Below are 17028 nucleotides of genomic sequence, written 5' to 3'. Positions count from 1 at the left end.
ACTGTCTGGTTCTGGTTGAAGCTAAATGCCCTTTCCTTCTACTCTGCAAATCACCTTGTTTTAGGACGTAACTGTTTGTTTTTAGTGTGAATTGATGTTCGATACCCAGACTGGCTTTTCTAGTTAACTCAGAGGTCACCACTAAGGCTCTGAGGTCCTGGAACCCTGGCTAAACAATGTTGTGTGACTCGTGCCCCACTTTCGAGCATGGCTGAGCAGGCAACGTCTGTACTTTCTGTGAGTGGTGCTCTTTCTATCTACATCTGGATAAGGTTTTGATTGAGATCTTGTGGTAGCTGCCTAGATGGGCACATTATATTGCAATGCCACTTCACAGGAATCCCTTTAGGCTTTTGTTTTTTTAACCCCCGTCACGTAACTATGTTGGTTTTATGAATCTGAATTGTCGCAATTGAAACATATTAGATATGCATTGTTTAGTTATCCAAAACATTACCGAACAAAGCTACTACATATGGTGCCGCATCTTTTTTATCTGCGATATATTTTGCAACTGTTGAAGGGGAGCTTTGGGAAGGTGAGTTTTTTTGGCTAACAGTCTAGTTTGTCTGCTGTTGTAACCTCCAGATTATATATAACTGATACAGCCTAGAATTGTGATGTTGCGAAATCTGTGATAATTTCTGCATGTTGCCATAGGACATACAACATGCATACACACTTATAGCAGTATAAAACCTCATGATCTGAATGTGTGTTGTAATGCAACTGGTCGTACTTCTTATTGCAGTCGGTGAATCCTTGTATCACACCAGTTTATGCTATGGCGGTTTTTTCACACTGCATTCTAAATGGCTTTCCATGTGTTTGCAAGCTGTTCTATTGCAGCAGACAAATTAAGTGGCGCTGGCGATGACAGTTTCATACAATATTTTGGGATCGTTGCTTGTTTCTGTGGTTGCGTTTGTTTGGGTAGTAGGCTGTAGTAGCTGGGAAATGAGACCCCATTTTGTTGTGTGGCTTGGATCTTCAGGCATTTTATAAGAATGCGGTGTTGCAGTCAGTCATTGGCATGTTGAGCGAAACTGGCAAAGTTCAGAATATATAGAAGTTGATGTTCCAAGGTTCAATTTTATTTGCTCATGATCACGAGGGACCATCTTGAAAGCTCTCATTGAGCATGGTAGCATAGCATCGTATTAAGTGTGTTACTACGTGCAAACCGCATGTGGGCGACACTACTCACCCAGTCCTTGTCGAAAATTTTGCGTTCTTACCTTTCGATGTACATCATGCCACTACCATGATTAGTACCATGTGATGAACTGATGATAGGATGAACTGGGATGCATCTTGGAGCTGAGAATTTGCCTTGCCCCATGAGAATCGGTTGTGGTGCCAAGTGCTGATGCTACCTGATATGGTGGCTGTGGAGGTTTCCGAGTTGCCCACCAAACGAGCACGCAGATCTCAATACGGTGGACGCATAGTATCCCACCACCTCCATCATCATCCAATAGCAAGTGAACCCGGGTTCCCATGCTGCTGCCACAGGTGTCTTTATCATCAGAATTCAGACATCATTTGTTACACGCACACTTATCAGAACACGTATACGAAACAGTATTTAGTTCAAATGTTGAATTACAGAGTTTCAACCAGCAGCACTCGTGGTAAATACCTTGCTCCACCACATTGCGTTGCTGATCATTTTGGAACATGGTTAACATTATACGCTTTAGGATTCCACCTAAATAATCAAAGTTGCCAAACGTATTCTCTAGAAGAAAAAAAAGAACACTTTATGAAGGGACCCAACTGATCATGTTCCTCTAGCGCGCGGATGAGCGGTGGTGGTGGCATCACTCGAGAAGAAGCAGCGGGGATGGAACTCGATTTGGTCGTATCCAGCTCACGGCGGCCACACCACGAATTAGAGGTGGCCCATGGCGGACAAGGGCAACTTGGAGGCGGAAGTGGATCGACCAACCTTGCCATGGATCCTCGATGGTTCCTCCTCATCGCTTTGGAGAGCGGTGGCGCCCTTGTGAGCTCCTCCTTGGCTTTGCGCCCTGCGGTGGGGTGGAACAGGGTGGGGCGCACGTGCGTCGGAGCACGGCCGGGTGCGATGGTGGCAGAAATAACTATGTGCAAAAAATAATATTGATCGAGCAAACGATGGAATTGGTAGTCTATTGGAGTTTATCCGTCATCGAAATGGTATGTTTTTTATGTTGATCCTAAATACAAATAATCTATTGGAGATGTTTTCACTGGAACTTCGTGAAAGGCTTTAAAACATAAGCAAAGGTATGAGGAGGTTTTATAGATGCTAGGCGCTGCTAGAAGGTGTAGCCCTTTCGACAAGCAATATAGAAATGTGAATATAAATACAAATGGTGGAGGGAGAAATGGGCAAACCAAGGAGTTTCTCGATAATTACCCGAAGAGCTTGAACAAGATGGTAATTAGCAAGGAGCAAAACAGTCGGTAAATCCCATCCTCGAGGAGCCAACTAGTCCACTATTTTTTAAAAAGGAGCCAATGCCAACAATTCGGACGATGTTCTTATTAAAAAGAATAATTTGGACGATGAATCAGGCTGTCGCATTCTCGACGAACAAAATTCGGTCGGTGCTGCGGTCCCACACGCCGCGAAAAAGAACCGAATTAGACCGGTCGGTGGTTCAACGTAGAATTTTATTTCGAAAAATAAAAGAAAAATCAGCGTGGAACATCGCTTGGACCAATCCCAGCCATCCGTTGCAGATCCGGCAGCAACCAGGAAGCACCCCCCCTCTTCCTCCCCACTACGCCCCGTCGCCCCCACCCCCGCCAGCCGGCACGAAGCGCGGCGTTAATATCTCCACCCCTCCCGTCTCCTCCCCCCATCCTCCTCCTCCTCAGGTCTCCCCCTCCTCCCCCTATCCCCAAATCCTCCTCCGGATTTCGCACTCAGCCGCGGCGCAGGTGAGCCTCCCGATCCCCCGCCTCCCCCTCTCCCTCCCCGGCGGATCCAGATCTGAGACCGTCGCGCCCTCAGATCTCCCTCCCCCCGATCTCCTTTCTCCGGCGGCCGTGCGCGGCCGGGGGTCCCCGTAGATCTCCGCTCGCCGCAGCGTGATCCGCCCGCGCGCGCGATCGGGGCCGGGTCGGTCTGGATCCGCGGCCTGGACGCGCCCGCGGGATCGCGATCCGTTTGCTCGTTAGGGTTTGTTCGAGATCTGACACCCGGGAATGGCCATGCGCGCAGGTTAAGGGGGGCCGAGAGGGGAAGATGGGGCTCGCGTTCGGGAAGCTCTTCAGCCGGCTCTTCGCCAAGAAGGAGATGCGGATCCTCATGGTCGGCCTCGATGCCGCCGGTAAAACCACCATCCTCTACAAGCTCAAGCTCGGCGAGATCGTCACCACCATCCCCACCATCGGTGAGCCACTCGCGCAAGCCTCCTCTCCCCTCCCTTGTGCAAACGTTTTATCGGTGTTCGGATCGTGTCGTTCAATTCGGCTCTTAAGGGAATGCCCAGTTAGCGTTTCTATCCGGACGACGAATCCATTCCATGCGTCAGTGATGGATCTGTTGGATCCGTATTTGACGCGGAGTTGATTGGATCCGTATTTGACGCGGAGTTGATTGGATCCGTATTTGTCGCATGTGTTACACCTGGTTGTTTATTGGTCACGGTCTCTCGACAGGTTTAGGAGGACCGTTCGGCACATTGTTCCCAATATGTTGGAATTGAATCCCAGCATATGCATATCTGATTTTACCTGTACATGCTGCCGCCCTGATTTGGTGTAACACATGCGATTTACGTTTTCCTATTTGACTGCAAGATCCATTTGTTTCTGATTCCTTTTTTTCTTTAATGTCACCATCAAGGATTCATGATTTTTTTTCGTATTAAAATTGTTTCCTGTCTCCACGACCTCGCATCTCCTTTCAAAATGTTGAAATGCATGTGAAGTGGGCACTTGTTGACCTCTAGTAGAGTCCTATTGATTAAAATAGCAATTAAATGCTTATTTTGTTGATTGATCCATTGTTATCCACTTGAAAATTGTACTGTCTTCTTATAGCAGACTGATGAGGATGTTTACACTTGTTTACACTTTATTTTCTGTCTGTTCTTGAGAAGTACGATTTTGATCTTTTTTGGACTTAATTTGTGCTCATCTAGACATTTATTCCACTGAAGAAGCCAAAATGAACCCCCCAAATAACTTGGTAAGCTTGATGGAAACAACAACAATGGCCTCCGCGCTTGTTATTCAATTTCTTGATTTAGGGAATTTTTTGTGTTCATTGAAGAGTTTTATACAATATTTTGTAGGTTAACATGCATGCTGTTGTCTATTGCAATTTTTCTTGTGCTTATTCTGTGATGACATAACTGTGATGTTTAATTCTTCTGTCTTGTATCTTACAACCGAGTTGGCTTTTAAAATGCAGGTTTCAATGTTGAAACCGTTGAGTACAAGAACATTAGCTTCACTGTCTGGGATGTGGGGGGTCAGGACAAGGTATTATTATGTCCAGCATTATTTTTTGCTGTACTATATTTCTTTTCTTGAATATGCAAGAGAGCTGTGTATCATTTCATTAAAGAAGGATTAAAAAGGTACATAAAAGAACAGCCAGAGCATGTCGCAAGCTCAGAGAACAGTACACCAGGACACACACAACCAAAGCAAAATTCGTACTTGTCCTTTATTTTACTTGTTTTGCCTGGCTAGCATTATTTTTCATTATGGCATTAATTTCCTAGTTTGTGATATGTCGTTTATGACCTTACACAGAAGTATGTAGATGTTGTTCTCACATTTTGACTGTACGCATTTTTCTGTAAACAGATCAGACCCCTCTGGAGGCATTACTTCCAGAACACACAGGGTCTTATCTTTGTTGTGGACAGCAATGACCGTGACCGTGTTGTTGAAGCCAGAGATGAGCTCCACAGGATGCTGAACGAGGTAAACCTTTCTCCCAGGCCTGTCTAAGATCTGATGTGGTGTGACATTTGATTAACAACAGAATTCTTTACTGATGAGTAACTATCATTTTTTAACAAATTATTCTGAGAAGTGGAATACTAGTTGCTTTGCTTTATCATATATTTGTTTTAGTCCTTATTTTAACTTCCAAGCTACATTTCTCTGCAAAATAAGCCAGAAAAGATTTGTGCCAATCTGATAACAAAAAATGGTTATATATTTATTTTCTTAATTGATTAGAGAAATCCCTAATTTCCTCTTTAACATTCTGTGTGGAAAATTTATTAGAAGTTAGTTCCACTTTGCAAAATGCAACAGTTTTGTGGCTGTATTAATTGAAATCCATTTGGTATTCTGATGGTAGGATGAGCTGCGTGATGCTGTGCTACTTGTTTTTGCCAACAAGCAAGATCTTCCCAACGCAATGAATGCTGCTGAGATCACTGACAAGCTTGGATTACACTCCCTGCGCCAGCGACACTGGTAAGTAATCAATGATTATCTGCTTCAGTACATTTGCACCTAGGGAAGCTACTACTCTGAATTTATATTGAGATGCAATCAGGTTTAGGTGTGAATCCTTTAGTTCTTACCTTGTTCCTGCTAACAGGTACATCCAGAGCACTTGTGCCACAACTGGTGAGGGTCTGTACGAGGGCCTGGACTGGCTGTCTAGCAACATTGCTAGCAAGGTATATATTGATACATTCAGTTACAATTGTACTACTTTGTGATCAATCTGGAGATAATTCATATATTTGGCCATTTTTTTATGCTACCAATAAGTCAATAGCCTGTCTGAAATTCCAGCTCTGGCTCTATCGACTTAATACATTTCCTCTTGTTTTCTTATCTGTAGGCTTGAGGCCTGGCTTTGGATATCAACTGCGAACTGACTAGGAGCTCCGGATGTATCATGGGAACTTAGGACAGAATCGCCTCTGCAACCTGTTAGGTGCCTTCTGCCGGCACGATATTTTTTTTGTTTGGAATATGTAATGATGTCACTATCAGATGTTTGTTCTACCCTACTCTACTGTTGGATGTTCTTTGGACCTGTTCATTTTGCACAAGGATTGGAGTTCCAATATCATGATACTTTGGGAAGTTATTATATACTACATGTTACATGTGTAGATCTGGCGGGAATCGAGATCTGAGATCTGGTTCAACAGTCAAAATTATCCCGGAGTGCAGGAGGTGTGCTCTTAGAAACATGTATCTCTGTTCCAGATGGAAAATTTATGGTCGCCGATTCAAGCACTTTGCTTTCTAGGATTACTTTTGGTACCTGTATAGTTGGATTCGAAGGCCCCACGAAACCTTTGCTCTGTAGCGGTAAAATGTTGGTAAAAGCAAGATCACGTGGCAGCAGTAAAATGGGGACAAAGTAGACTAAAAGAGCATTGCAGATTGGAAGAGAATGAAACGTAATGATTATGATCAGATAAACCATGATGATGACGACAGAAAGGCCAAAATTCGAGTTCACCATTTAGGGAACTCCAAATGCTGTTCCAACAAATTTAGGGACCAGTTCACCATTTGCATAATCAGAATTCAGTTTCGCAAGACTCCATTTACATAAGGACTCCATTCAGCAATGTACATCCAGCGAGCCAAAGCTCCACCATCAGTGGCAGTCCAAAATCAAGAATAATGGCGCCCATCAGCCGCCGTCTCCTCCCGTCCGCCGTCCTGCTCGCCGCCGCCGCCAGCGCCCCGCGCTACTGCGTGCCGGGGCAGGCCATCCCGCTGAGCCCGCTCCCGGGCTGCCGATGCTCCTCCTCCCGCTCCCGCTGCCGGGAGCTGGCGGGCCATGGCGGAGGAGACGCCGGCGGCCGTGGTGGGCCTGGTCTGCTGGCTCGCTCAGGCCCGGTTCGCGCCCACCGACATGGCGGAGACCGACTGCGGCCTGCGCACCGTCCACGGCGTCCGCTTCTGCTACGCGCGCGGCGGCGAGGAGGACGACGATTGATTCTCGTGAACGAACAACAAGCTTTAATTTGCAAGGAGGCCTCAGTGAGATGACTCGCAAACAATTCCGTTCCAACTTCCAAACAAGACATCAAATGAGATGACTTGCGTCCACCAAATTTTTGTTTCACAAGACTCCATTCGACCACCATTGGCACTGTCTTCGCGTCTAGACAAAGCTGCACCAAGAAATCAAGCAAGAGTAACCAAGAATGGCGTCTAGCTAATGCGGTAAAATGCCAGATATAGATGTCATAGATGAAAAAGAGGCATACAAAAGTGACATGGTTTAGGAAGTGGGCCTAGCGCAACTGATTGGGGGTGGAAGCTTTCTTTACACATCTCAACCACCTAGGTTCGAGTTTTGGTGCTTCAAAAGGAAGAATCACGGTTCCTTCTAGGTTCTGATCTTGTTCTTTATTACCATAATTCGTTGGACCTCAAAGCTATAGTACAAGGGATAGATGTTGGGGATGTCACTCGCAATTGTTTCGCCGTTGGCTTATTGGATTGAAGTCAAATAAAAGTAAATGTCAAGGGGTAGGCTGATCACTATATCAGAGGATCTAGAAATAAACATAGGCACGTATAGGCGGAGTGAAACATTGGTGAAAAAGAGAAGAAGTGCGGAGATCAGTTGCATGACGATGCAAAGAGCCATGTGAATATGGTTACCGTAAAGTTTACAGTTTTAACTTTACTATCTGTATAGTATATACTATTCGCATGACGCTAAGCAAAATAAATACAGCTTGGTTGGAGAGCTAGTATACCCCAAAATTCAATTCCAACTTCTAACAAGTCACCAAGCCCACCGATTTTGGTATCACAGGATTCTATTTAGAGTGAAACACACACACACACACACACACATCATCACTTGGCAGCCTGTCCCTTAACCTTTCTCTCATTACATATATATGGCACTGTCTACGTGTCTCGACAAAGCTGCACCAAGAAATGAAGTAAAACATACTAAGAACGGCGTCCAGCTAATGTGATGGAATACAACAAAGATGAAAAAAATCACATGAAAGTGACATAGTTTAGGAAATGGGGCCAAACTTAACTGATTGGGGTGAAAGGTGTGTTTACGCATCTCAATCAACCATCCAGGTTCGAGTCCTGCGCAAATTTCAAGACTTCTTTTTCAAAGAAATACTTATAGCTGTATCTAGGTTTTGGTCTCATTTTTTTTCTGACGCAATTTGTAGTTGCTCAAAGCTATACACAAGTCAAGTGCAGTAAAGATCAGAGGAGGTTGAAAGAAACTGTTGGCACTAACATTGCCTCGATGAAACATATATAGGTGGTCGAGAAGAATGGCATAAATATGAATGTGATTACTGAAAAGTTAATACTTCAGTAGCTGTAAAGTCTTCACATGATGCCAAGCAAAACACAGCCAGATTGCAGAGCATACCTCCAAACTCTATTCCAACTTCCAACTAGTCGTCTTCAATTCGATGACAAGCTTGCATCCACCAAACTAGTTTCGGTTTCGTTTCATCACAGGACTCACTCCATTCAGAGAAAAGCAGAGCAGATACGTCCAACAGCGGTAGTAATCACTTGGAACGAAGCTTCCTCTCACTCTTCTCTTGCTCGCTGTATATATACACCGTACCCCTGCTGCCTACGCGTCTAGCCATAGATCGAGCTCCGCCAAGAAACCCGGCAGGAGAGCAACCAAGCATGACGTCCACCACCAGCCTCCTCCTCCTCTCTGCCGCCGCGCTGCTCGCCGTCCTCCTCCTCGCCGGGGCAGCCACCGCAGCCGCGACCACCAGCGTTCCGAGCTACTGTGCATCGGGGCAGGCCATCCCGCGCAGCCCGCTCCCGGGGTGCCGCTGGTACATCGCCAGCCGGATCTGCGACATGATGGTGCTCATGTACCCGCCGGCGGTGTTCCGGGAGCTGTGCTGCCAGCAGCTGCGGGCCGTGCCGGCGGAGTGACGGTGCCGGGCGCTGCGGGTGATGATGGAGGAGACGGCCCTGACGATCGGCGGCGACCGCGGGAGCCCCATCTGCAGCCAGGTCCCGCAGGCCCGGTTCGCCCCCGCCGTCGTCACCAAGTAGAGTAGAGGTAGAGCTAACGAGAGGATCCATCCATCCATGCAGTAGCTATGGTGGAATAACAAGGGTGGCATGGATGGATTGATGGGTATTGGGTACGCATGTTGATGATGTCTGTGCGTTTGAATTTGAAAAACGAAAGGGAACAAGATGCTGTGTTCTTGTGAATTTCATTGAATTTGATTGAATCCTGTCAGCCGGCGGATTTGGCCCAGGCCGTGGTCATTGAGCAGCTCGTAGAACTTGTTTCATAACCTCTAGTTATTTTTGTGGCATATTCTATGTACCAAAATAATATCTCCAAGTTTTTTCTCAAGATGTAAAAGAAATTAAATCAAAATTTATTTTAGCTTTTCTAGATACATATATTTTGCTATGCACCTAGATATACACTGTATCCAGATATATAGAAAAAATATGTATCTACCAAAGTCAAAATACGAATTGTAATTTAGGACGGAGGGAGTAGTGTCTAAGATTTTGGATGACATATAAATGAATTATTCTTTGATCTATGTATTGTTCGAACAATGACATATTTGCAGCTTTCTACATAAACTAGATTTCAACTAATTTTTAGAGGGAAGAATATATTTGTTCAGGTTGGGGGGTAATATGATTTCAGCTGCTTTATTTGTACAAGTTAAATAAAGTAAACAGATATCTAATGGCTATATATATACTATCTTCTTTCTAAAATATAACAACTTTTTAACTTGGTCAAAGTCAAACATTTTCATCTTTGACCAATAATATCTCCAAAATAGTTAATTTTAAATAGAAAAGTTACATATTACTATAATTAATTTTATTATGAATAAATTAATATTATTTTTATGTTATCAATCTATATGGGTTTTTTTATTATCTATGGTTAAAGTTTAAAAGGTTTGACTTGGAAAAAATATAAAAATAGCTATATTCTGAAACATAGGTAGTAGTTCTGGTGTGAACAATTGAAACCATTAGCAATTCAGCATATATATATATATATATATATATATATATATATATATATATATATAGTGTTTCAACTATTTATCCGAATGTTCGTGAAGTAGAAGGAACATAGGAACAACCTATTCATCCATGTTCAAGTCCCTGACTTAGTATGTTTTCATCAAATTACTATTTTAATTAGTGATAAGCAACGCGCACGTTGAACCGCAAAAAGAATCACAAAGACCAAATCAGGATCCCCTTTATTGCGCCGCACCAGAGATCTGACGCATACATTCACGACGCAAATATATGCATCTCCAATTCTCCATGCGGTGCTTATTCAGCCATGAGCTACAGCTACTTGACGAGAAGGTTACTTGGAGGGCATCGTTTCCTCGCCGAGAATCCAGGGGCACTCGGGGGCGCCGACGATGGTGGTCAGGTTGCACTCGGCCTCCGTGACGAGGGTGGCGGCGAAGCGCCTCTGCGCCTCCCGCGGGCAGCCCGGCAGGTCCGGCAGGCGGCCCTCCAGCTGCCCGCCTGGCGGGATCACGCCGTCCATCAGGACGCTCAGCGCCGCGCACCGGCAGTAGGCGGCGATCTCCTCCAGCTCCCAGCAGCACCGCCGCCGCATCACCGGCAGCGGTAGCCGCGGCCCGAAGCCGCAGGTCCGGCTGGTCACGTAGGCCCGGCAGCTCGGCAGCGGGTTGTGCGGGATGGCCAGCCCCGGCACGCAGTAGGTCGCGGCGCTGGCGGCGGCGGCGGCGAGGAGGGAGAGCAGGGCGGCGGCGGAGAGGAGGAGGTGGCTGCTCGACGGCGCCATCCTTGTTGGCTGCTTCGATTTGTTGGTGCAGCTACAGCTTGTATGTGCTAGCAGCAACAAGGCTGCATACGTGCTATATCAGAGAAAGGTAGAGAGGCAAGCTGGAATTTGGAGTCTTGTGAAACTGAAATTTGGATGTTTTATGCATGCAAATGATGAGTGAAAAGATTGGAATTTGTTGGAACAGAATTTGGGGGTGTATGTATCTGCCACTCAACGCTTTGCTTGTCACAATGGGAAGACTTTTGGAACAGACATCGGAGTTCAACTTTTGGGTCGCCATTTGTCTGATCATGGTCATATCATACACGCGCAGTGGTCTTTAATCAGCTGCATCCATGGGCTGATGTGCTGCTTTTGGCTCTTCTTTTTCTAGAGTATCTTTGTTCTAATCTTTTAATTGCTGGAGAGGAAATGCCGGTGCGAGGCGCTGAGGATCGTGATGGAGGCCTAGAGGATTTGCCAAGCTGCCTGAGAGAGCCATGGAGAGGCTTAGCTGCTACCCCACAGAGCAAAGGCGGATTTAGGCCTTCCATAGCCACGGTCCTATGACCCATGAAAAAAATAATCTCATCGCGCCCCTTAAATTTTTCACCAAAAGACCCCTGCTACTTTTATGTTTTGAACCCGCTGCTCCCTTTCCTCATCGGTTTGGAGAAAGCAGTAGTTGCCCTTGATCATTTTGTTTCTATGAACATTTTGCATCTTGTCTCCAGGATGATGGAACTCAATGTTAGAATTAGAGACAAGGTCACATTCTTTCGTGTCATGTGGTTGTAACACTTTTGTCTAGTAACTTTTTCATGTATAAGCGAGTACGTACTTGAGTAGAAGAAATATGATAAGCTAAAAGTTTTAGGATTTCCTAGCAAAAGTGTAGAGATCCATCAAGCGCGATGAAAAAATAATGGCAGAAATACAAGTGTACGAGTTTAACAAGAAAAGAACGTAATTAGTATTTCACTGTGGCAACATACAGTCAAATTTGAATATTTTCCTGAATTTCACAGAAAAGAATCAAATTTGTCTTCTCATATTTTTCTGGTTATCGTCGGTGATATATCATGCTATTGACCATATCAACCAGCGCCGGCTGAAAGAGTTAGCTTTCTCCTAGTCACTACCAGAAACCAGATTTACCTTGGCAGTCCAAACCTGCCAAGGAATATAGGTAAACCGCCAAGTAAAAATCCACGCCGCCAAGGTAAATCCGGATTGGTGTAGTGAGTGCGCCAAATAGGCTGACTTGGCAGCCTCCTCTTCAGCCATATGAACATCCGTGGCAAATATTACCGTTGTAGCACTAGATGTAGCATATCAATTGTCAATTAATATATATGCCAGTCATTCTCATCTATAAATGCAGCTATATGAGATATCACACTAAGAGAATGGACTAAATCTTAGAAATTCACTCATTGAATACCTTCCACCAAAATAAGGTTGGGCTGGCAATGGCACTTTATCCGCCGATTTTACCACTCACGGTGTCCACCAATTTTACCGCTCTACGGTGTTCAATGCTGCTCCACCAAAATGAGGTTGGACTGGCACTGGCAAAAGGAGACGAGGTGCTAGATCATCTGCCTAGACATGCGGCGCAAATTAGGGGCCAGGCTGCACTGAGGGCGCTTTGCATCCCTCCTGCACCGATTTTTTGATCTCCTTCAGTGTATCCCACATATACCATCTGAACAACAGAATTCATATTATGCATCTGCCTCTTCTTATCCTCACTGATAATGAGCAGTCATCTATTTCTGTGTACAGTACACACTTTTGCTTCTTTTTCCTGTTTGTCTAAAAAATGTTCTATGAACTAGAGTTTGGACATGTCCCATTGGAAGTATTGATCTATTGCTAACTGAACCATGTCTTTGTGCAGGAAGCAATGGGCAGTCCAGAAACCTCGAGGCGTCTTCCAGCACGGACCACGGGCAAGAGGAAGGAGAAGGGCAAGGGCAAGCAGAGTGCCACAAGTAGGCTTGCAAGTGGGAGTTAGTTTTGGGGCAACCAGTGTCAACCCACTCAGCTCAATATGAGGAGTCCAAAGCAATGACTTAGCCCAAAAACAATCACAGGGACAAGGTTACCCGAAAACCACTGAGTTACCCAAACAACACTATTCGACTGTGCTGCTACTGCAATTCCGCTTCAAAAACAGGCTCTACTTCAGACCTGGCAGTACGGGCAGGGGAAAGTGTGTGAATCACTGAATGTTTCATGCATTTTCATCGTAAATTACTTGACGTTTTTGTGCGAACTAAATTCTAAAGATACAAGTCTGCAACTTAACTGGGATCTTCCTAGATGTGGTTGGAGACGATGAAGCTGCCTTTCTCCCCGTGGGACATGTCAAAGCGGAGGCGGAGCTTCTCCTCGGGCGGCATCGCCTTACCAATCCCTCTTCAAGTATTGTGGTCATTGCAGTATACTAGATCTCAACCATCGTTGGAGTACAAACAGAACTTTTCTGGTCATGAGAAACATGCACGACAAGCATAATAAATAAAAAGTAGAAGGGCCAACTTTGTTGTGAAATACTGAAATCAGCCAGAGCTCAGAGGATCAGCTGGCCTTCCGTTGTTTGCTTTTCATAGCCTGTTAATAACATTCACTTACCAACTCAAGCAGTGAGGCCAGGGTGAGGGTGCATCACCCCATACAGATGCCCTCTAGCTCAAGCAGAAGCCAACTCACCATGTCAACTGCACCCACATCTGGAATCCGGACCAAAACAATAGATTTACCTAGTAGACACTCCATTTGGTGCCTGAACTTGCACCATTTCTAACTTGCTTCCCAAAACACAAAGGTGCGAGTAAAGAAATTGACATAGTGAATTCCTCATACCTTTTGTCCTTCATTTGCACATTGTATCTATAACAGGTAACAGCTCGCCATAGACGCCAAGGTTATCCCATATGTCAAAGGCCAATTTTTGTTAATTTGTAACATGGATATTTCAAGGCTTGCTTTTTGGAAATCACCATTACTTGCGGGGTGTTTTATTCAGAAGCATCCCCTTCATTGATAATGTGATGCTTCCTTAAAAGTATCTTCTTGTAAAATAAATTTCACAGAATACTTTAAAAATAAACCCTTCAGTTTGTTTTCAAACTTAAACCTTTTGCATGCCTTTAGTTGAGGTGGCTTAGGAACATGCTCATATGTTTGACATACCAAGATATGGTGCGCCACATACCTTTGGGAAGTTTATTTAATACATAAATAAGTGCCCCATAATTGTATCTGTTTTTAAAGTATAGACACTAAAAGACCAAACAGTATCTAGAGTACTAATGTTAGAACTTGCTATGCATGTGGAGTAGAAGAAAGAATTGGCATTCAAGCACCAAAAGTTATATATTTTTCTTGAGAGTTACACTATTAAGTGGTCGCGGTGTAGTGCATTTGTATGAGCTTTTCTTATTGGGAATTCATTGTCAATAATTTTAGATTTCTAGGTGAATATTATTTTGTTGGTTTTTTTCATTGTTAGGAAATGCTCAAATTACACTAGAAGTAGCGTGGATATTTGATAAAACTCTAAGAAAAATAATCCACCAACCACCTGCAACTAACCCTCAGAAAAGACAAGTTTTCCCAAGCCTGTGGTGATTTTATTAGTCGTGGTCATTGTTCATTTTATTAGCAACATATCACCGATTATCGGCTACTATAGGTCATATTGACGAGCTCTAATTAGATAGCCATAATACCCTGTGAAGTTTAATCAAATTTGGGTCAAATTTAATTCTCCCCCCCCCCAATTTCAGTCCAATTTCACAAATATATCATATTTGACCGCTGATATTATTCTGGTTAACCGTGATATATTGTGCTACTGACCTTATCGACCTGTGGAGATAAATTTTCATGGCTGATAGAGTTAGCCGCTCCTCATACACCAAATCGGCTGACTTGGCAGCCTCCTCTTTGGTCATATTAACATGCCGTGGAAAATATTACCGTTGTGATTCTGGATATAGCGTATCAATTGTAAATTATTATATATGCCAGTCATTTCCGGGTGGGCTGTTTACAGATTGTGTCTATAAATGCAGCTATGAGATATTGAGAATGGACTAAATCTTTGAGATTCAGTCATTGAATAGCTTCCAGCAAAATAAGATTGGATTCGTTGTCCGTTTCCGATTTTATCCCTCCACGCCTTCCTATATATATTTGTCTTGCGGCATTTTGTTCTCAGCAAGGGCTTTGTTCTTCAAGGTCAACGGTGTAAGCTTGATTGGTCCACTTTGAACGTATGCAATCTCATGGCCATATGCTCATAGCTTTTTCTTATAATGACGCCAATGGTGTTAAACTGGAGTTGAACTCAAGTAGACATGCGAGCAATTATTTTGTGATGATTGTGCCATTGTAGACTTGCTTGGTTTGGATCTACACTCATGGCCTCATTTCATTTCGAGCCTTCATAGATGCATCAAGGGTTTTTTGCTTTTGAAAAAAAAAATCGGTGCAGGAGGGCTACAAAGCGCCCTCCGTGCAGCCCTGCCCTTGATGTGCGCCGTTTGTCTACGCAGACGATCCAGCTCCTCCGATCCACGGCTCGGCACCGGCCTCGTTTTCTGGTTCAAACGCCGGTGCCGCGGATCGGAGGAGCCGAGCAAGCGGGGCAAAATCACTTGCATGCACTTGTTTTAGAGTCCAAGAAATAATTCAGACATCAAATTTTGATTTGCACTTTGGAATTTGGACATGTTCAAGTCACTTGCATGCACTTTTCTTCCAAATCGAAGTATAGAATATAGATCCATTGCTAACTGAACCATCGTGTCTCTATGCAGGAAGCAATGGCCGGCCAGTCCAGCAACCTCGGGGCGTCTTCCAGCATGAGGAAGAAGGAGGGGAAGCGCAAGGAGAGTGCTACCAGGGCCGAGAAAGCCAAGAAGCCCAACGTCACAGCGCGTCTCAGTGGCTCCTCCGTCCCCGTTGTGCCGTCGAACCGCCCCACGAGCCACGCCATGGTGGTGGCGTTCCCCATGGCCGGCGTCAACGGCGCCGCGCTGCTCTGGAGCACTGCAGCCGCACTGGGTGCGGCGAGCGGAGCCGCGGCGTTGGCACTGCCAGCTGCGACCGGAGCCAATGGGCCCGCCGCGACCGCGACCGCGCCCGGCGCAGCAAGCATCGTCACGGCGGCGGCGGCACCGCCGGCGTCCAGGTTCGATAATGGCGTCACGGTGCCCCTGGAGTTGTTGCGAGCAGCTGGCGGTCGGGACGTGCCCTTGCCGATCCGGTTCGTTGGCTACGAAGTAGAATTACCCAGCGTCGGAGGCGCGCCGGCGCCGGCCGTTGGCATACCGCTCGCGGCGGCCCTGGACAAGATCAACGGAGCTTGCTCTGGGCGCTGATGCCGGCCTGCCTGCCGCCGCTGCAGCCGGGCCAGGGCATGGCCGGCGCTCCGCCGCCATGGTGGCCGACGGCGTCGGTGGACTGGTGGGTCCCGGAGCTGGTCGCGCACCTGGCCACGATGCCGCTGCACACGCAGGTGCCGTTCGTGCCTCTCTACAGGCTCAAGAAGGCGCAGAAGGTGGCGGTGCTGGTCGCCGTCGTGAAGCACCTCACGCCGGACTTCACCCGAATACTCAGCGAGGCGAGCCTCAAGGCCAAGTTGTCCGTCTGTGAGAACATCCTGTGGAACAGTGCCCTCGTCAGTGAGTGGGCGAAGTGCCTGAGGCCAAGGTTCGTCGTGCACGGAGACGACGACGGCCATCGTCAGGCGCGGAGCTCCACCACTAGCTCTGCCATTGTCGTGCACGGAGGCGTTGCAGCCGCTGATGGCTGCGAGCAGGTTGCCAACATCCTTCCTGGTAATTCCGTGACCACACCTGCTGACGATACCGGTCAGGTGGTCACAGCAGCCGAGCCAGAGCAGCACGGCGACGGTGTCCTGCACGGTGCGTCGTTGCTGCTGCTGATGCTCTGGCTGGTGATGGGCGTGATCAGCCTGTGACCGAGCCAGAACAGCACGGTGACAAGCTTGCCATTGACGTCGCCGAAGCTGAGCTGAAGCAGCAGTTTGAGGACATGCTTGCGTCGCCATTGCAGCTGCAGCAGGGTGAAGAAGTCCATCAGGTCGTTGACGCGGAAATCCCCGGTGCGGATGCAGCAATTGGGGATGAGCAGATAAGCAGCATTTCCCCTGACTTTGACGTGCCTATGGCCACACCCAAGGAGGTCTCTGGTCCGTACTATCATGTTGTTGATCATGCTGCTCCTTGAGGCTTGAA

The 17028-nt window shown here is 46.1% G+C and overlaps 2 protein-coding genes and 1 pseudogene across 2 annotated transcripts; 2 read left to right on the top strand and 1 right to left on the bottom strand.

Annotated features, from left to right (window-relative positions):
• Positions 1-2770: 2770 nt before the first annotated feature.
• On the top strand, positions 2771-6084 carry LOC112881688 (ADP-ribosylation factor 1-like). Its single transcript, XM_025946500.1, has 7 exons — positions 2771-2931; positions 3215-3386; positions 4412-4482; positions 4813-4932; positions 5318-5436; positions 5564-5645; positions 5813-6084. Exons 2-7 carry the CDS (start codon positions 3239-3241, stop codon positions 5816-5818), a joined length of 546 nt encoding a protein of 181 aa, XP_025802285.1. The 5' UTR covers positions 2771-2931; positions 3215-3238; the 3' UTR covers positions 5819-6084.
• A 2533-nt stretch (positions 6085-8617) lies between these two features.
• LOC112880822 lies at positions 8618-9009 on the top strand (annotated as a pseudogene).
• Positions 9010-10321: 1312 nt separating this feature from the next.
• LOC112883013 (trypsin/factor XIIA inhibitor-like) lies at positions 10322-10807 on the bottom strand. The gene has a single exon (XM_025948224.1). The coding sequence runs from the start codon at positions 10769-10771 to the stop codon at positions 10322-10324; it is 450 nt and encodes a 149-aa protein (XP_025804009.1). The 5' UTR covers positions 10772-10807.
• Positions 10808-17028: the final 6221 nt, after the last annotated feature.

Source organism: Panicum hallii, chromosome 2 (genome assembly GCF_002211085.1).
Source record: "Panicum hallii strain FIL2 chromosome 2, PHallii_v3.1, whole genome shotgun sequence".
NCBI classification, from domain to species: Eukaryota; Viridiplantae; Streptophyta; class Magnoliopsida; order Poales; family Poaceae; genus Panicum; species Panicum hallii.
This window is presented reverse-complemented; position numbering and strand designations above follow the sequence as displayed.